Source organism: Diceros bicornis, chromosome 26, assembly GCF_020826845.1.
Source record: "Diceros bicornis minor isolate mBicDic1 chromosome 26, mDicBic1.mat.cur, whole genome shotgun sequence".
NCBI lineage: Eukaryota > Metazoa > Chordata > Mammalia > Perissodactyla > Rhinocerotidae > Diceros > Diceros bicornis.
This window is the reverse complement of record NC_080765.1, coordinates 8,174,291-8,195,276: the sequence shown is the minus strand read 5'-3', so window position 1 is coordinate 8,195,276 and position 20,986 is coordinate 8,174,291. Positions and strand designations below refer to the sequence as shown.

At 44.5% G+C, this 20,986-nt stretch overlaps 1 protein-coding gene across 1 annotated transcript in view; it reads right to left on the bottom strand.

Annotated features, from left to right (window-relative positions):
* Positions 1–930: 930 nt before the first annotated feature.
* Positions 931–20,986, bottom strand: part of BAIAP2L1 (BAR/IMD domain containing adaptor protein 2 like 1) — a 103,794-nt gene continuing 83,738 nt past the window's right edge. The window contains exons 9-14 of the mRNA XM_058569283.1: positions 19,700–19,850; positions 17,350–17,557; positions 16,309–16,386; positions 14,674–14,854; positions 1,853–1,890; positions 931–1,298 (exon numbers count right to left, since the gene is read on the bottom strand). Of these exons, the coding sequence (XP_058425266.1) occupies positions 1,223–1,298; positions 1,853–1,890; positions 14,674–14,854; positions 16,309–16,386; positions 17,350–17,557; positions 19,700–19,850 (732 nt within the window). The 3' untranslated portion in view covers positions 931–1,222. The remainder of the gene's footprint in view (positions 1,299–1,852; positions 1,891–14,673; positions 14,855–16,308; positions 16,387–17,349; positions 17,558–19,699; positions 19,851–20,986) is intronic.

Here is a 20,986-nt window from a genome sequence, read left to right as displayed (position 1 = left end):
CCAAAGGACCTGTGATAAGTAACAAGCGCCCTTTCCCTGCCTACACACAGTGCATGGCCTAGGTGTGAATTTTAATCATGATTCTCCACTCCTCCAAAACAGAGCCTCATCCCTGACAGCCAGAGACAAACTTGGCCACTTGCTCAGAGTTCCTCCCACAGAAGCCCAGGTTCCCAGAGTGTGACGGCGGGTCTCAGCTGAAATGCAGACCTTCCCCCTCCCAGGCTCACAGAGGTCCTCCTGGCTTTATAAGCACTGATTGCCGGTCAGTACCTCATTCAAAAGTGGAGAAACCTGGACCCCAAGAGGTTTCAGAGTAAATTAGTGAGGGAGGCAGCTTTGGTCAACTGGCTTATCGAGAACACCCAGGTTACCACATACGTGGAGTCCTCAGATGCACTCAGATGGATTACCCTATGAACCAGGCCCACATGCAGCATGGCCTGGTGTGTTTTCCTTGGACAGTCCAGTTGGTAACTCGGAACTACCAAATTTGGTAGCTTCTGGGAATTCTTCAAGTACTAAATACTATGGCTGTGAACAGGGATGGGCAAAATGTCTTAGCACTCTAAAGCTATGTCTAAATTGTGGGAAAGTTGGCGATTTCTCCACCTAAATTTCTATTAATTTGGTAGCTCTACATTTGATTAAACAAAAATTTAAAAAATTTTAAATTAAAAAATAAAATTTTATACAATATTCTCATAATTTATATTGCTTAAAATTATGATTTGCATGCTAAGATGCAAATTTACACAATATTTTCTAGATATACATCATAATGCTACTTAAGAGCACATGCTTTGTAAAATAAAACTGTGGTCTCTTTTGCATTCAGGTACAGAAAGCCAGTCATGAAAGCATAAACTATCCCTTATTCTGGCTATTAAAAAAATAATCACAGAATATTAAAAAAAAAGATACAATAAGGATTGGAACCAAATTTACTGTTTTTTGAACAGAATAGGAAGAAACTATTTTAAATGATTGAGTTGGTCACTAAACTATTACTCATTTATCTTCTTAAAGACAGAAATGTGTAAACCCAACCATGTTAAATTGAGAAAATGCATTGATTTGCTCAAGTAGAATACGTTTAAAATCAGACACCCTCTGGTAACGCGTTACGACAGTTACAGCACATCTCACACAATATATACCTAACATTTTGCAAGTGAGAACTTAGCATTAGAGGAACCAGAAGGATTCCTTGGCCACCTTCTCATCGAATGATTGGTGCTGATCGATCATTTGTCACTGTCGGTCGGAGTTTCACAGTAGCAAAGGGGTTTTCTCCACTGTGGGGGAGAGAGAAAAATGGCTGTAGAAATAGTACAAGATGGGAATTTGATTTTAAAAGAGCTAATAACTGTTGTTCTTACTCTGTAAATTATGTAGCCTATATAAATTCCAGACACCATTTTCTGAATATTCAAGTTTCCCTCTGTGGCATATCTCTCCATGCCACCCATTATAGAACTATCCACACTTTTAAACATTTTTGACATAGGAGAGCCCAACTCTGTCCTGTATGGGGGGGTGGGTTATGTGAGAGAGCCATCTAGGGCAGGGTCTGGATTAAACTGCCAGATGCAGTGTGTGACCAGGAGACCTCCCTTCTGGATCCAGGCAGATGCTGGGCAGACCCTTAGGGCCCTACTCCCCGGAGGACTGTGATGAGAACAACGGGCTGCATTCTTCTCTGACCCTACAGGCCCGAGGCCTTTCTCAGGATTGGGCCTCCTGGGCTGTACACTAAGGCAGGCCCTTCTGGGGGAGGCTACAGGCCACTCACCAGCAGGGAAGGGCAACTTCCAGCTCAGAAGGGATTTATGGAGTAAGTTAGACATACCTGAGAAATGGAGGCTTTGCAGTCCCATTTGCATCCTTCTGTGAGAAAAATAAAGATCAAGTTTATGGAAGGCTCATGAAATTGGGGCATTTTTAGTAAGACCTGAAGGTAAAGACATTTAAGTTTAAAGCATAAGGGACTGTTTAAAGCTACACATGTTTAAAAGTGCCCTGTCGTCTCCATTCACTGGAGACTCTCTAGATATCTATCTAAATTCACTTGAAAGCGGAAGGACAAGAACAGAAAACATTCTGAAAGGCAGGGAGGGAGCCTCCCAAGAGCTGGGACATCTCAGACTTGGAGGGAGAACGTGGGGCCACCTGTTCCTCACCCATCACCTTTCAGGCGCAAGAGGCAGGTGGCTTTCTGGGTGCCCAGGCCTGAATGATGCCGTGAAAAAGCAGTAAAAATAAAACCTTGCTGGGTTTTGGTGCCCACAGACTGGTGCCATCTGCTAGCCAGAGATCTTGTAGCAAGTTCCATAAAGTGAGGAAAAGAGAAGATGGAACAGTGCAAACACTCTGCCTTCAGGAACTGCCAGAGCCTGGCAGCCCTCGTGGAGCCCTGGGCCTCCACTTCCCAGGGACTCGGGGGTCTCCCAGGGTGGCCAGGGACCAGGTGTGTGTGTGTGTCGTCTTTCCCTCATTCCAGGAAGCTTGCTGCAGGCTTTACGAATCTGCTTTAAATCTGCTCTGGCTGTTCTAAGAAGTCACTGGCCTGAGGTTTGGGGCTAATTCTCAGATGGCTGCCCAGGAGAGGGCAGTGTAATGCTGTCTGACCAATGGGCTGCCAGACCAGACCTGACTGTCCTGCAAGTTCCCAGGACTCCCCTTGGTCTCAGGGCGCACAGACCTCTGAAGGCTGACTAGGTGGCTCCTCTCACTTCCAATTGCCAGCCCCAGGGGCTGAAGGCCACGCCTGGAGGTGGAGGCCCAGGCCAGGGCTCCTTTGGGACAGCCACGACTGGGTGTTGGACGTATAGACTCGCAAGGCAGAAGGCAGGCTGCGCGCACCAAGGCTGACTTCAGACCTGCCCCTGCTGTCTCTGGGCCTCTGGGGACCTCACACCTTGACCTTGAACCCTGGGGCCAGCAGGCCAGCAAGATCATCCTAATGGGGAGCCCCAGCACCAGAAGGCAGTCTCCAGTCAGCCCGGTGCCCAGATTCAGTATCTACTTTTCATTACTTAACGCACAAAGGAGCTGCCCTGCTTGGTACATCCTAATAGGGCTTTAAATGGTTGCAAAATAGTTTCTTCCTACAGGGCATGCTGAGCTTCTTCAGCAGACTTCAGAGTAAGTCATTTCTGGGTAACGTTCATATTACATGATGATTAATGACTAATTTATGATATATTTTAAAAATATATCAGGATGCCTGTCATGCAGTCCCACTTAGAGTGCCAGTATTAATGTATCACCTAGAGCAGAAGGCCCAGAGTGAGAGCCCCCAGGGCTGGGGAGGCACCAGAGTCCACACTATGAAAAGGCCTCCTGTGGCCCACAGGTTAGGAGGAAGGGCAGCTGAGTCCTCGCAGCCTGGAAAGTGCACTTCCTGCCAAGTCAGACTCCCTGGGTGCGGCCTCCACGGGGCATTGCTTCAGCCCCAGAGGCACACCCAGCCCTGTTCCTCCTCCACACTCACTGGAAACCACCTTCTTTCTGCCTTGCCTTGGGACAAACATTCCACATCTCCCTCCCATCTGTATCCTCAAGTTTGAGGAAAGCTCTCTCTGCATCCTGAACTGGAAACAAGAAACACAACCCCACCTGGGAGTACCCCCAACTGTCCTCAAGGCAAAAAACCTCAGAGCTTGCTCCCAGAGGGCCTCCCGGGCCCCGACTGATCCAACTGGACTTTAGAAGGAGGTTAGCCACGTTTTAACAAGCTGTGTCAGCTGGGTGCTTAGCCCACAACATTTGAGAGAAACAAAAACAGTGGACGAGGTGCATCACAGTCCATCTTTGAAAGTAAAGTGGCAAGAAGTAACCTGTGTTGTGAGGTAGGAGGGCAAAAATAACTCTTAAGAAGACAGCTTGAAGCCATTTAGTATTGGAACAAACTTGGGTCCTGGTGTGCACCTCGCATCCCGGCAAGCCCACTCCCAGTTGGTTCAAGCCATGCACACGGGCACCAAGACTCCTGCCAGGATGCTTAGCGCAGCCCTGTCATAACAGGCCAAACTGCAAACACCCAAATGGACAACAGCCTTCTATCCAGACGGCAGAGCACTACACAGCAACGGAACGCCACAGGAGGGCATGCTGCTTGGTTCTGTTCATGTGAGGGCCAGGCCAGACGGGCCATCTCAGTGTGGGAAGTTGGCACAGTCTGGACTGTGAGAAGGGACAGTACGGAGAGGGACTTCTGAGGGGCTGGTAATGTTCTAGTTCTTGGTCTGGTGCTGGTTATACATAGTTATTTTGCACAGCGTCATTGTGCACTTCTCAATATATGGTATTCTTCATTGTTTACTTAAAAAAATAAGACTTTTCCAGAAAAGTTTCCCCTTTAACACACCTCCTATTGAGCCCATTGCTATTGTCTCAGCTGACCACCGTCCCCAAACCTGCCCCTCTTCTCATGCTCTCTTTCCGCTCAGTGAAGAACATCTTCAGGCCAGAGCGGCACTGCCTTCATTGAACCAGTGAGCCAAGCTGCACATTCTATTCAAAGCGTCTTCAGAATCTCCCCACCTCAGACCTTAGTGCACAGCCCCATCCCTCTCACTAGTGGCCACCTCCAAAAGTTCCAACCTGAGCTTGTCCCCCTGCTGTTTCCCTCAGGCTGTGCCTGAGGGTCTCCTTGTCTCTGCACTCCCTGATCCCATCTTTCCCTCCTCCACCATCTGGCAAATGCTGCCTCGTGCTGCAGGATCACCAAGGTCTCTGGAGGCCTTGATCCTCTATGTTCCTAGGCCTAACCTGTCTCGGTAGGGCTCCCACAGGCCCAGGGGCCTTGCCTCACAGGCCTCAGCAGGCTGTGAACCTCTTGTCTCTCCCCTCAGTACCCGTACAGTGCAGGGCACATGGCATGTACTCAGAACACCTCTGTGGAACTAAGCTGCCCAAAGTCCCACAGCCAGTTTGCAGAAAAACTGATCCCTACACGTCATGGGCTTTGCTCTGCCCATGGAACTCAGTACAGTTCCCCATCTTAATGCTTTTCCTCAGACTTTACAATGCATGACTCTGAGGCACTGGTCCCTCTGGCTGGGCCAGTGCCCGTGGCCTGCAGGTACAGCCTGTTGCATGTTCTGTGTCCCCTCTTGACAGCCAGCATGGTGCTGGTCCAGAGTGTACTCAACAAGACAGGAGATCATCAAGGCATAAAACCAGGCACTGATAGGGGCCCAGGCATGTCATTAGGAGAGTGGAACAGGCTGCCCACGAAACAAGGGCAGTGAAGGCTTTGGGTCTGGACAGCACGACAGCCCACAACCAGCTGAGTGTGGCCAAGCAGGAATAGGCAGAGTGGGGACATCTTGTGACAACCCATCCTATCCCACCTTCCAAAACCCCAAAAATCCACGTCCACGTGGAGTGGGCATTTGCTGACTGCCATGAGGTGTCTGCCCCACCTCCCCCCCCTTCCCTGCTATACCAGGTTTCTGCTTGGGTGTCCACCACATGCCCATGCTCCTTGAAGGGGACTACTTGGTCCCAGCTTACGGGTGGTCCTGGTCAGGTTAGACCACCCAGCATAGCCCATTACCTTGGCTGGAGGCAGATACTCAGAGATGGGCAAGGGGCCTCTGTGGCCAGTCAGTGTAAGGCAGGGTCCTGCTGAGAATCCAGAGCGGGCAGCCCTTTGCTGTCGGCCTGCGCCTTTTGAAATGGAGCCCACGCACAGAAGGTCAGGCTGGTGATGAGAGAAGGGCCCTGGGGGCGTCCTTGGCGCCTCCTCTCTGGACTGCTGCTTCCACAAAACAGAATGTCCCTTCTCGGAAACCAGCTAGAGTTCAGCTCTGTGTTACCTGCAGTATCAGCAGCCTTGACACTTGTTTTAAATGTTAACATCTAATGCCACTCCTCAGCTGTGGGTTGGACTTGTCTCCCAATTCACAACCTCTGATCTAGTTCAACCTCTGTTTTCTTAAAGTGGGAACACCAAAGCCCAGACACAGAAAAGCCAACTGCTCTGGGTGACAGGGCTCTTCTGAAACCAAGGTGCCCACTTTGTGGAGTGGAGAGCAGATGTAAACAAAGCCGCTCGTGGGGCCTGCGCTAAGGTAGCACTTCTGGCTCTTAGAGGTCAGCAAACGTGCTTTGAAACGAAAGTGTGTGTGTTAGAGGGCTTAGTTTTTCAATAGCTTTTAAAAGTCTAGTTATCTGATTATTTAAAGACTCTGCTGCAACTATAGTCGAGAACAGCCTGACCTCACAGGCCTTCCAGCTTCAGTCCCAGCGACCACTCTCCTGAGCTGAGGGAGAAGACTGCATCTCAGATCTGAGGTGCCACGTCACAGGGCAGCCACAGGAACTGTCTAGGTTAGTGGGTTTAGAAACATTCTACTCTATGGCGGGTGGTCCCCAGACTTGAGAATTTAGTGTTCTTAAGCCTAAGTATCCGGTGTTTAGACAAAACTCTACGTGTAACTGATAGTAACTGACAGTTTTTTGTAAAAACTAAGTATAACAGTGTTACGGTGCTTTGCCAGCTGCTGTGGATCCCAGTGGTTGGCTGAGATAGAACATACTTTCCCCCAACATCATTAGCTGATTTAAACATTTTAGTTTAGGAAAGATAAATTATCGTCAGTCCAGTTGGGCGGAAGAACCTTTAAGATACAAAATTCCAGAACTGCGTCCCCGGCCCTTGAGAGCTCCCGCACAGGCCTGTCATGGTATGTGCTTCTCGACCACTGCGTTCTGGATCAAGTTTTTAAGTGGAACATTCTTCTACTTGTGTGATCCATACTTGACTATCCAATATGGTAGCTACTAGCCATATATGACTATTTACATTAAAATTAAATACAAATTTAAAATTAAAAATTCGATTCCTTAGTTGCACCATCCACTTTCCAAGTGCTCAGCTGTTCCCTATGCCCAGCGGCTGTTGTGCTGGGCAGCACAGTTCCAGAATATTTCTGTCTGATCCTTAAACTCTCTGGTTTCATTTATTGAAGCACTTCTTGTCTTTCCTGGCTCCCTGACACACAGATGATTAGATCCTCTGCCTCCTGCTGCTATTCCAAGAGGCTACCATGACTAGGCAGCCTATTGAAAACAGGCATTTTCACCTGCTCCTGAGGTTATTTCTTTGGAGCAGAACCGGTTCTTCTGTCCTCCGAGCTGCAGCGGGCCTGCTTGTTTCACGGTTGTGTTCTTGGAACTCCTGATTTGATTTGGCAGTGATGAAGTGTACTAGCTTGTCTGATAGAACAGTGTCAGCAGAGGAGGCATATGAGGTGTATATTGGTGACAGAGTTGTGGTTTTTTTCTTTTGCAGTTTGCATAGGATCTTGAAGTATTACTTCAAAAGATGTTCGTGATAAAAATGGAATATAAATCAGTCATTTAACCTCTGCATCTGTGAAGCACCCTGTATTTATTTTTGGGTTATTACCCTCTTCATTCCAAGACTAGATGTACTTTATTGTTTTATAGATAAGGAAAAGTGAACGTCCTGAAGAGGGTGATCAGGGGTGGGAGCCCCTGAAATCATGGCCAGCAGTGCCTCGTTCAGGGAGGCTCTCAACTCTTGTGGCCCTTGCTAATTTTTAAAAGCCAATTAATATTTTCTTGTTATTAACTAATTATTAACTGGTGTTTTCCATTATCCTCCAGATCAGAAAAACAATATAGCAGCCAGCACACGGATGACAATGGTATTTGTCTTATCAGTAGAGTGTTCTGATGGAGGGACACCGATAAGCTGCTAGTAGACATTTTAGAATTGTGTTTCTCAATCTGCTGTGGGACCTTAGAAAGCTGCTGTTATCTTTCTGTTTCCCCTTTTCTCTATCTCACAAGGCCCCACAATCCATTTGCCTCCTGGGATGTTAGAAAGCTGGGCCGATACCCAGGAGACACGGTGAGAATGAGAAGGGCTCGGAGGCGCTGTTCATGGGCGGCACCGTTCTCATCACAGGCCAGCAGCTCATCAGAGCCCAGGCAGCAGCGCTGGAGGCTCGTCCGGCGCTCATAAATGCTTTTAACGTGATGTGAGAAAATGCTAAGATCCTACTGTGTGTGGGCACTGGGGAGGGAGGGTAAAAATACCTATCTATATAGCTAAAATACTTACCTTTAACTATCTCAAAAGAAATATAATGGAATGTTAACAGTAGTTATCTTGGAAGTGAAATTATAGAAAATTAAGATTTTTCTTTTAAATATTTATTCTGTTTTCCAAATTTCCTACCAAAATAAAAATTCTCTGGGTTGTTTTTATAAGCAGAAAAAGTGTTATTTTAAAAAGTTTTTAAAATAAGATGTAATGATTAGATCTTTAATTTTTACAAAGGGGCCCTGACTAAACTTGGGCTTTGCTCTTTAGCCAAAACCTGTAGGTGTGACTGCAAGGTAGATTAAAAGGAAACCTCATTTCAGCATATGTTTAATGTACCCAGCAAATGGCAGCATTTGAGGTGAAAAAAAAAAAATTAAAACATTTATCTGTTTACTTAAAGTAGCATGGGATTGATATTTCTGTCTCAAGAGTGGGATAATTTATCAATTTGACTATTTGTAGAATTTTAGACAAAATTTTCATCATAAAGCCATTTCTTTCTATGTTTAATATAGTAGTCAAATCATAAAATATATAAATACCCCCATGAAAGACAACTTTTATCTGTTTTTTATCAAAAGTTGGAAAAGGGGTCTCTCAAATTGTAGGTACTTTAAAAAAACCGTAAGTAACTTCATCTTTAATAAATACAATCATACTTATAGGACCCTAATTATTTTTAATTATTTAGAACCTCCAAAACAACTGTATTTTTTTCCTAGTAGTTAAATGTGTAACTTAATTTCAAAAAGAATGTTTTCCTTTTTAATGCTAGCATTTTAAAGACGTGGAGCTCAAAATTACCTAAATTATCAAAAAAAAAAAGGGCTCCAAAATATGTAAACATGAGTAAACCAGACCTGCTCCCACGCTTAAGACAGAACAGTGGTTTCTCCCATGTAGGCTACACCAGTTATCACTAGCTCTGTCATTTCTTACCTCTTTTAACTCTTGTCGCCCCTTCCCATCTCTATTAAACTGGACTCCTACTGTCCTCTCCCTGGATGACTGCACAGCCTCCCGCCCCATCTCCTGGCTCCAGCGCAGACCCTCAGAGCTGCCTGCAGATACTGCCCAGGAGGATGGAAGAAGGACAACATGCAGCCCAGATGCCCAGTGTGCTTCACTCCCGGCCTGTCTATCCCACCGTTTCTCCAGCTGCTGCCCCAGACCACACCCAGCCATTGCAGTTCCCAGAACGCATGTCTAGAAGGCCTTGTGTTTTGTCAGAGCTCTTCCTTCAGAACTTGGTTCAAATGCTTGCCTCCAAGAGGCCGCCTCTGATGCTTCCCAAGAACCCAAGCCCTTCCCTCCTCCTCTCTCAGCCTTTCACCCCGTGCACCTTTTTACACAGCCCAATAAACACATCGTCCACTGGACTCAACTCCTAGGTTGGTCTTATTCCTCTTTCTGTCCCCAGGGCCTAGCGCAGGACCATAGTAAGCTCGTCAATAAATGCTCAATGGATGAATTCCAATGTGAGGTCTCATCTGATCCATAGATCCCTTCTACACAGCATACCTTCATATGCCATTTGATCGTGTTTAAAAAAGAAGTTTGGTTGGTCACAGTAGTCTGATGCCATAGAAATATTAGTTGCCAAAGTTTAAATGTGACCTCACTGTAGGTATCAACTCTATACCTGTTTGAAGTGCTAAATATGCCTTTTTATGGAAACTATCCATAAAAAGTTGTCATTAAGAGTTCATCAACATTCATTATTTTAACACTTGCAAAATCAATGACAACTGAAGTCACCATTGGAACTCATACAAGGAGGGCATTTTCATTAGATATTTGGGGTTTTTAAATGTTATATGAAACCAAAAATTAAAGGCTACCAAAATGAAAGACTAAAAAAAGCCTTCTAGCCTGCAAGACAGAAATAGGGGGCCTGACCAGGGTATAGTCGTCCCTCAGTATCCACAGGGGATTGGTTCCAGGACCCCTGCAGATACCAAAATCCACGGATACTCAAGTCCCTTAGTCAGCCCTCCATCTGTGGTTCTGCATCCTCGGATTCAACCAACAGAGGATTGTGAACATACTACACGATCCAAGAATGTGGAGGGCCAACTATATCAGGGTAATGCTGGCCTCACAGAATCAGTTAGGAAGTGTTCCCTCCTCTTGGATTTTTTGCAAAAGTTTGAGGAAGATTGGTATTAGTTCTTTAAATGTTTGGTAGAATTCACCAGTGAAGCCATCAGGTCGAGGCTTTGTTGGCAGACTTTAGATTACTGATTTGGTGGAGATGGTATATGGTGGGGAGAAGGGCTTCCGGTGTGGAGCTCTGCCTGGAGGCAGCCCTGCGCAGGATGGACTGGGAGCATGCAGGATGTGAGCCAAGAGTGTGAGATGAGGACTCCTGCACCCGGGGTCAAAGTGGGAAGGGCAGTGGCTCCACATGGGCTTGCCACGGAGGAGGTGGCCACAGAGCACCAGGTCACCCTCCTGGAGCAGCCCCACTCTAGCCCTTGAGAGAAAGTTGTGAGCTTAAAGCTCCGCTGCTCATGGCAGTGGCAGCGAATAAAAAAGTGGGGCACTCTTTGCAACCTTCAGTTTACTAGGCAGTCTCAGCACTTTTCAAGGCAGCCTCCATGCCATGACCGTCTGTTACCATCCAGCCAACAAAGAGGTTAAAATATAAAGTTAGATCTCATTTAAACTGCCAAATGCTAAATAATGAATATCATTATTGACAATATTGATATTTAAAAACAAGATTTTTCGATTTATCCAATTCATTGTAGTAAGAATAGCATCAATGCTTTCTTCATCCAGCTTTATCCACATGGTAAAAATACTGAAAATTGAAATGTTATTTTCTAAAATCAGTGACTCTCTGTGTTGGGTAAAATGTCAGTGTTTTCATTTATAATTCCAGTGCTAACTATGATTTTTGGGCAAGATTCTTTTACCTTAAAAGGCATTATACAAGCTTAATACAGTAAGGGAGCTAGGCAGTCATTATCAATGGCTGCTAATATCACACAATGAGAGACACCAGACGTGTGCCTCCAGATGGACTAGCCACGGCCACTGATGAAATGCTCTAGCAAAAACAAGAAAGGCAAACAAACAAAACAATGATACAGACTGACCGAGGCTGGAAATGAGAAAGGGGAATGCAGAAAGGGACGCCATGTGGATGTAATCAGCAAAATACAGACTGAGGACACCCAGGACCAGTAACCTGGTTCTTCTCCAGATAAATTACAACGAGGAGAGGCAGGGGAGACCTGCAGATACAAAAAGTCTCGTCATGAGACTTAGTGACCAACTACAATGTATGGTGCTGACCTGGATCCAGATCCAAACTACACTGTCAAGAAATTTTTAATGAAACAATCAGAAATTTGAAGTGACCAGTTTATGCTATTCAGGAGTTATTGTCAATTGTGAAATACATAATAATTATATTGTGGTCATGTTAAAAAAAAAGGACATTTAAGGTATTTACAGATGAAATGATGTCAGTCTGGCATTAGCTTTAAATTGATTTGGGAGTGGTTGGGGGAAAGACGAAACGAGATTGGTAAATGAATTGATAATTTGATAATTGTTAAAGCTGGCAGTGGGGGGACTGGGTCATTAGATTATTCTGTCTTCTTTTATGTATGTTTGAATTTTTCTGTAAGAAAAAGTTGAAAATTAAACAAAAATAGGAGGAGGCACTATAAACTGACAGGTCACAACTGGAACAATGTACCTTGTGTGCCTAGATCCTGTTTTGTGACATGCAGTTGTAAGTTTTTTTTCAGCAAAAGGATTTTTTATACTTTTAGAAACTCCTTAAGATCATTTCCAAATAGTCTGAATATTGTTTTTAAATGTACTAGGGCCTTTAAAAAAATTGCATTTGATAACCTTGCCCTTCCAAGCAATTTCTCCAGTTTTTGACATCTACCCCCATGCTGACAGAACTGAAAGCCTCCATTTTCAACAGCCTCGTGTCATTCTTTTGAAAATAATTTTTGGAGTTAGACAGTCAGTAATTTGGAATGATAAAGGTGCAAACAATATATCATGCAGCATGCTTATCTAAGAAGAAAAGCCAGACAAAGACATTTTTGAATAAGATTTCAAAACCTTGCATTTCTTGGACCAAAACATGCCGTTGCAGCCTATGATGAGGCAGGCATGTTTGAACACACCTTCAGGCTCACACTAAAACACAGGGCACATTTTTAGGAGAGTTCCCATTTCATGAAATCCAGAGACTTTGCCCATGCAGCATTCACAGCTGAACAAAGGCCACCAGTAGTGGTGACGGTGGGGGCAGAGCTGTGGAGCCACACATTCCATGAGAAGCAGGGAGATGGCTTCCACATGCACTACAGAAAGGACCACACAATAACAGAGAGAGAATTAAAAAATAAAGAGTAAAAGTGGCGCAGGCTTATTGCACCAACTGTGCATGGACTACCAATAGTGCCCTGAGGATGTTTCTGGGAGGGAGGTGGTAGCAGCACAGGCTGGCAGGCTTTGGTGCCGCCGGGCCCTTCTGCAGCCTTGGGCACGAAGCTCAGCTGCACAGCCCGCAAAACTCCAGCCCACTCTCTGACCCTCACCTCCTAGGCTCCACCCCCTTCTCTGAACTCGGGCAACTCTGGCCTCGCGGGGACTGCCAGCTCCTTCCCCACTCTCCTTCATCCCATTCATGTCCCTGCTTGCCTCCTTGCCCAGCTTGGATTCTAGGGTCTGGAACACCACAATCTCACCCTGACAAACACCCATAACTCCCTCCTCCTCTCCCAGCACCACCAGCCTGGTAACGCCCAACTATTTAATTACTTCTTGTCTGAACTGGAGCAGTTGTATTTTGCTGAAAAACAACCATATTGACTGGTTTCATTTTAAACCATGACCCCAAATTGTAAAATAGGCATTCGGCATTACCCTGTATTCCTACTACTCTTCTACAGCATGCTCCCATTCTCACTCTTCAAAACACCTATTCCACAGATTCTCTTTTTTCAGACTTGCTCACCACCACTTTGCCCATCCCCTTCTGCTGCTGATCTTACCTCACCACTGAGAAAATAGGCATCGTCAAACACGAACTCCCTAGTCTGCCTGCCCGGCTGCACCTATGCCCATGCCCTTGGCCTTCTCACTTGCTACACTGGACCTGTGTCCCTGCTCCTGGCCAGGGCTGGCTCCTCCACATGTGCACATCTTGCCTTCTCAATCTTTTCCCTTTTCTCCATCTTTTCCTCCTTCCCTACTGTCACATAGAGAATACTGTAATACAATCTATACTGGAAAAAAAGATAAGGAGAATAAGAACCCCATCTCGACTCTCTGTCATCTTGGAATCATCGCCTTTGTTCTCTGTTCCTTGAGAATGTCAAGCATGCGCCTGCCCCAGGGGTTTTAAACTTTCTGCTCCTTCTGTCTTGGAAGCTCCTCCCCTTGACCCCTGCACAGTGGGCTCCTTGCCATTCAGGTCTCAGCTTAGATGTCACCTCCTCAGAGAAGCCATCTGCTGTAGATACTGTCATGTGCCACCCAGATCCCCTACAGGACTGAGGGACTGATTCCGGGCTGCAGGGAGTGCTGCTGGCAGACGGTCCTCAGTTGTCTGTACCCTTCAGGAATCGCCCTGGCTAAAGATCTCGCCCCCTGGATGATAGCTTATAAAGACCTGGCTCCTTCATCCCAAATCCAGACAGTTCCAAAGGCTGTCTCAGCTATGGAGCTCTTGATGGGAGTGGAGGAGGCACCACAGTCCAGCTTCTCCCTCTTCCCAGTGCTGCTCCCTTCCTTTCACTTCCATAGGTGTGAATCCCAGGTGCTCCCTAATAAGCACCCTGCATGCTAATCTCAGACTCTCTTTCCCAGCAAACCCAACCTGTGCCAGCCATTTAGGTTGTCCACCCCTCTATCACCTCACCTTGTCTTAATTCTCTGCATAGTTCCCATCATCGATATTTTTGTTTATTTTTTATTGTCTGCTTCCTATTACTAGAACATAAGTTCCAACAGAGCCAGGAACTGGTCTTGTTCATCTTTATATCTCTAGAGCCTACACCAGGGCCTGGCACTCAGCAGACACAGCTGGTGAAGGAACGAATGGAGTGACTCTCGGAGCCTGCGTCCTCTACTGTCTTTCTTACAGAGTGGTGAGGAGTAATGATAACGTACATAATGTCGGCATAGCACCCGGTACAAAACTTTCTGAAGATGTAAAGATTAAATTACCACTTTTCACCTTAAGCCTTCCTTCAGAAAACAGTATGAAAATTGAAGAAAATGCAGGAAAAGGTGATTAAATGACTAAAGGATGCAGCCATGACTAAAGGCAAAGAAAGATTAAGACTTGATACAGTCTGGCAAACTATGAGATTTACGTGTGTAAATTCTCATTTACAGATAAAATAAAAACAAAAGGAGGACTGAAGTTAAGGAAATTGAAAGGCTGTACGACAGAGAAGGGAATCTAGAGGAGCCAGGAGAAAGAGCTGCCCCCGCCCAAGGGACACCACCTTTCCTACTGCAGCGGGAATAACAACCCACACCTCCAGATATCGCCGGTCAGGATTTGGGTACACAGGACATTATGCTGCAGCTCTACTCACAGGAGATGTGGTTTCTGGTTTAGACACTGGTGCTTTAAAGGTGGAAGTATTTTTAGAAACATCTACGTTCTTATCTGCAGCCGCTCCCATGGACAAACATTCCAAGTAATCAGGTGGGGGGATGACAACACTGCTTTTCTCAGATAAGTCCACCGTGCTGACGCTTCTTACTGGTGCTGGGCTAACAACCAAAAATCAGAGAATACAAGTTAGACAAGATCCTGCCATCTGAATCCCAAACATCCTCAAGATCCTATGGCCAGAACCACAATAGATTAATAATCAAAAAGGATGAGGGAGGAGAAGATTACAGCACACACACACTTTATATATATAAAACACTAATGTTTTTACTGGTTTATAACTGTACACTCAAAAGAAATTCTTTAAAAGACATGACAAAAGAAAAGGAGAGGAAAACTAGCTTAAGTAGGGGCTGGCTCTTGATTAAGATCAATAAGAAAATGAGGACTACAGCAAAAGCCTTGGCAAAAGCATTGAGCACTTCATATTTAAAAAAACCCAAAAAACCTCAGAATTTTAACATCCTAAAAATGGTACTTAATTTTATTTCTTGGCCCAGTGGCAGTTTAGCTATTCTGCTAGGGATGAAGATACATAGATGACACTGAGCAAGTATAATGGAAGGAGTTGGGGGGCATCAAGTGTGGTTCAAAGGTCTGCCGGGACAGCTGGATGGGTCAGGAGGGGTTCTTTGAGATGGGAAACACTGAGCATGAGGTGGTTCAGGGTAAAGATGATGAAGTCAGTTTGGGTATGTCATTCTGAGGACCTATGGGATAGCCAACCAGAAGTGCCTAAAACACATAAATATTTACGTCTGGGCCCGGGAAAGATCTTCCTGAATTCTAGTCTTGGCTCCACCACTTATAGCTGTGTGTCCTCGAGCAAGTTATTAAACCTTTTTGTGCCTCAGTTTCCTCAATTTCAAAGTGGGGACCTACCTCATAAGGTTGTTGTGAGAATTAAATGATCTAATCAATGTAAGGCACTTTGGACAGTTTGTAAGTGATGATGATGATGATGATGATGATCATCATCATCATCATCATCTAGATCGGAACACAGATTTTGGGGTTGTCAGTATGGAGGTACTAACTGAAGCCCAACAGTGTAATTCAAGCCATGGGAGTAGACAAGATGGCCCAGGAAGTACAGAAAAGGAAAAAGGACTGAGGACAGATCCTGAGGAACTCCTATGTTTAAGCAGTGGGCAGAAGAGAGGCCTGAAAGGGATGGCTGGTGAGGTGCAAGGAAAATAAACAGAGTGCAAGGTCAAGAAACCAAGGCAGGAGAACATTTCAGAAAATGTATTCACCAATGTTAAACGCTGCTAAGTGGGTGGTGGGGGATGGTGAGAGTGGTTCCAGAGGGCTGACAGACCAGGGCAAAAAGCAGGGTCTAGGGGTGTCTCTTCACGGCAGACAGTGAGTAAAGCCCACAGACAAGAGAAATCACAAAAGAAATAACCATGGAGTAGCAATTTCCCTTTCTTACTATTCCACATGATCTGAGGTTTCCACATATCCAGATATAATTTTGATACACCTGAAAACATTAGGCCAAAGGCAAGTTTTCTGTCACGGGGAAATCTGAGCCACAGTCAAGTCCTACCTTGGCGTAGGCACATTCACTGTCTCCTTTGCATTTTCTTCCAGCAACTTTGTATATGATGATGGGAACCAACCTCTCCTACAGGTGAAGAATGAGGAAAAAAGACCTGTTTGTGGTATCAGCAGTAGACAAGTGAACAATAAACTAAGGAGTGACTCAATGACAACTCAGAGGCAGACTATCCATTTCACCATATTACACAACACATATTTTATTTACAGCATTAATTTGATTTGGATTCCCCTTTTGTCTTTTTTTCCATATTGGTTTAATTTAATAGCCGAATAATCTAACACAGAAAACTGATTTAACCTACTTATAGTAAGGCTTGTACACATACTCATGGTTGAAATGGTGATGCTGGCATTTAAACTATTTACGTGCTAAATCTTTTTTTTTTTTTTTTGTGAGGAAGATCAGCCCTGAACTAACATCCGTGCTAATCCTCCTCTTTTTGCTGAGGAAGACCGGCCCTGAGCTAACATCTATCACCAATCCTCCTCATTTTTCTCCCCAAAGCCCCAGTAGATAGTTGTACGTCGTAGTTGCACATCCTTCTAGTTGCTGTATGTGAGACGCGGCCTCAGCATGGCTGGAGAAGCGGTGCGTCAGTGCGCGCCCGGGATCCGAACCCCGGCCGCCAGTAGCAGAGCGCGTGCACTTAACCGCTAAGCCACGGGGCCGGCCCTACGTGCTAAATCTTAAAGTATATCCTATATGCACAATATCCTTGAGAAATCCGAAATCACATTTAAAAAAAAGAAAAAAAGACTATTTACACCTACTTTCAGAGGTGACTTCATCTGATCTAATAATCTATTCATGCATTAAATTTATCTATATATGCACATACATACAGAAAATAGCCTGGGACAGAATAACTCCAGTTAACTAAACTAGAACTATAATTAAATTATGAACTTTGGCTGAAATGCTAATATGTCCACAAAGACAACTTGCTGCTAAAGGGAGAGACAGTAGCTCTTTTCAGCGCTGGGCCGTTACAACTCCTATATGAACGGCATCCACTCTGGGACTTACACTTTGGTGTTGTCATGTTCCCCATAAAGCCAGCCATCTTTCTCCTCAGAGATGAGCAGTGTGATGACATCTCCTTGTGCGAAGCTAAGTAAGGTCTTGTTAGTGCCAGCGGTATGTGGAAAAATAGTTTTTACTTTCTGCTTTTTCATCATGTTCAGTCCAGTTGCAACAGAAACTGATCGCGGTAAACTGGGATCATCTGAAGAATCTGTTAAAAATGAATATAGCAGTGATGGCTTTTCAAAGAACGATAATCAGGCAAGTTCAAATGAGGAAACCCCAGAAAACCACCCATTCCCATCTTGCCAGCACACTCATTCTACTGAAACTCCAATCATGTTATATTTCCACACCTTTATCTTTGCCTAGATGGACAGAGACTGCATGAAACAGAGGCAGAACCATGGCCCAAGGTCTCTCAGGGGAGGATCCCTGTGGCTAAAGGCCCCCTTCTAGACCGAGGATAAAGCAGTGTACGCCAAGCTTCACCTGTGCTCCCGCACTCTGATTCAATCAGGACAGCTCTGTCAGAGAGGCAAACTGCGCCACCACCAAGTGGTCTGATGCCTTTCCTTTCCCTGTTCTCCCAATATGGATCACAAAGGCAGTGTGAGGCATTAACTCAAACCCAACTGCCCACGACGTGGGCCTCAAAGAACAGGAGAGAACTGGAAAGGTGCCATTCTTGCCACCCTGGCTGCTCAACCTTTCATCCATGAACATGGTAAGGATATGGTGAGGATGAGTGCGTTTATTGAGCCCTCCCTGAGGGCCAGTCCATGCTCTCCATGCTTCACAGCTTCTGAGGAGGGCGCTGTTATCATCCACAGTGACTTGCCTGGAATCACAGCTAGCACGTGGCAGAACCAGGAACCAGATGCAGGCGTCCTGGCTTCACAGCCTGTATTGCACTATGAGAAGCACCTCGCTGCGCATTTTATGTCTCAATTCAAATGCAGGCTACTTATCACTCCAAAAAAAAAAACTGGAAGGAAGACTTTTTTTTCTTTTTAGATATTTTTTTCCACTCAAATTTTGCTAGCTTAGTATTTATTTTAAAATAATGCAAGATCTCTTTCTGCTTTATTCTCGCAAATTCTTACTAATTTATAAACTATAAACTTTGCTATCTCCTTAACACTCTACTCTCTAATTACCTCAGTAGTATTGAATCCACCAGCAATTTTCATTTAGCTTTTACCAACAAAAATCAAAGAATCATCTGAATGACTGGGTTGCACACAGCATTATATATTTTAACTTTATATTATATAAAACATATAGTCCTTCCTTCAAAGGCAAATGACTACAGCCTATTATCTTCCCAGTTGCCATTCTGCAAGTCTCATCTCTTCCCCAACAGCTGCAAATGCTATGGACTCTCTCCAGCACACAGCTTGATTGCCATGACTTTCATACCGAAGGGGCCTGTGAGACACCCCACACAGAGACAGGGGTCAGGCACCACAGTATTCTCGAGAGTCCTGGGTGCCAAAGACTCTGTGTAGGCAGAGTGGGGCCTAACCAAAACCTCCTGAAATGTCTGCAAACAATAACCGGTCCCAGTGTATTGAAATAAAATCAATAGAGTTAAGAAATTCAAGCAGTTAGAACTTAAGTCTCCAGAAAGCAAGAAGAGCTCTGTTGGCGATGATGAGAAACACTGATTATAATTCAAACTAAGCCTACTGGTAGGATTAATAACCACAATTTTACCATGTGAACTTTTAGTTTGTTTTATTGAAAAAAATTTTATTACAATTGCCACCAAATATGGAACACAGTGTGAGGATCTGTACAGTATATCCCATTTATTTTTTTTGTGAGGAAGATCAGCCCTGTGCTAACATCTGCCAATCCTCCTCTTTTTTTTTTTTTTCCCTGAGGAAGACTGGCCCTGGGCTAACATCCATGCCCACCTTCCTCCACTTTATATGGGACGCTGCCACAGCATGGCTTGCCAAGCAGTGCGTTGGTGTGCGCCCGGGATCCGAACTGGCAAACCCTGGGCCACCGCAGCGGAGCGCGTGCACTTAACCGCTTGCGCCACCGGGCCGGCCCCCCCATTTATTTTCAAATATAACACCTTTCAATAGTACGTTTGCTCTATGTAGACATTAATCAGTATATAGAATTAGTATGTATCAAAGAAATGTGTCACTTATAAAATGTCTTATGGTCTTATAATAAACCCAGACCCTTAATTTGCTCTGAAGTGTATGTTCCTCCAAGCCAATGTTGACGTGTGCTACCACATTTGTTTACTTCTACCTCATGATACATTTATCCAAAATATTTAGTTAAAAAATTTAAAAAGGTATTTTAAAAGAAATCAAACTAAATATCTTACCTGTTGAATTATTTATCCTTTCTGAATTCTGTGCAACTGTTGCTGGGTTATTAAACATATCAATCAAAGGACTGGTATATGCTTTGCCTGAAGGAGCTGGTGGGGGCATCTTTGGCGAATATTTAGAAAGGGTATCATAATCTTTCCCAACCTGTGAAAAATTCTTTATTAGTTTAATATTAGTATAACACAGCAAAGGAATTATAGATTCCTAGGCTTTTTTGTATTAAATTCCACTTTCTTCCCAAAGTTCTCTTAGTTGTAGGGCAATGCCCCATTCTGAATTATTTCAAGAATATTGCATTCTTTTTTTCATATTTGTCTTCATTTTTTTTAAAGCAGTTACTCCCCCTTTTCCCCCAACCCCTGGCAACCACTGATCTCCTTTCTGTCTCTGTAGATTTTAGGCTCCCTCTTAAGTGCTACTTGGCTTTAGGATTCTACCTTTAAAAATTTTTTTCCACAGAATTTTGAGTGCATTGCTCCATTAATTTCTAACATCTCGTTTTGCTAACAAGAAATCTTGTATCAACAGAATTCTTTTTTCTTTGTAAGTAATCTACTTTTTCCCTCCCTGGAGGTTTTCAGAATTTCTCTTTATCCCTATCGTTCTGCAATCTGTTGAGGTTTTGGTCTTATCCATTCATCCAGGATCACTCTGGCTGCCGTGTTCAAGACCAGGCAGAAGATGACTGCAGTAATCCCTGCAGGGCCCACAGTCAGGGCAGTGGAGGGGTGAGAAGTGGCTGGACTTGGGACATGCTTTGAAGGTGGAAACAATAGCTATGCCCATGGACTGACTGTGGCACGAGAGAGAAAGAGAGGAGTTAATGTTTTGCGTCTGAGCTACGGGAAGGATAAAGTTGCCATTTACTGGATAGGGAAGACTATGAGAAGCAGGTTTAGAGTGAAAAAATCAGTTATTTGGTTTTGGACAAGTTAAATTTGAGATCCCCATTAAACATCGGGGTGGCGATGTTGAGTAGGCAGCTGGATATATCTCTCATGTCTCAAACTGTCTAACATTATGTTTATCTTCTTTCTTTTTTTAAAAAATCCTCTGTTTTTGCACTGTTTTGGGAGAGTTCTTTGGCTCAATTTTCCAAGCAGTTCCATTCTGCTAATGAGCTCATCTATTGTTCTTGTATTGTGGTTTTTTTGTTTTGTTTTGAGGGTGGAGGGGGAAATGAAAAACAAAAACTTGTATTTTAGAAAAATTTCAAACAGGTACAAAAGTAGAAAGAACAGCACAATAAAATCTCCATGTACCCAACACCTAGCTTCAAC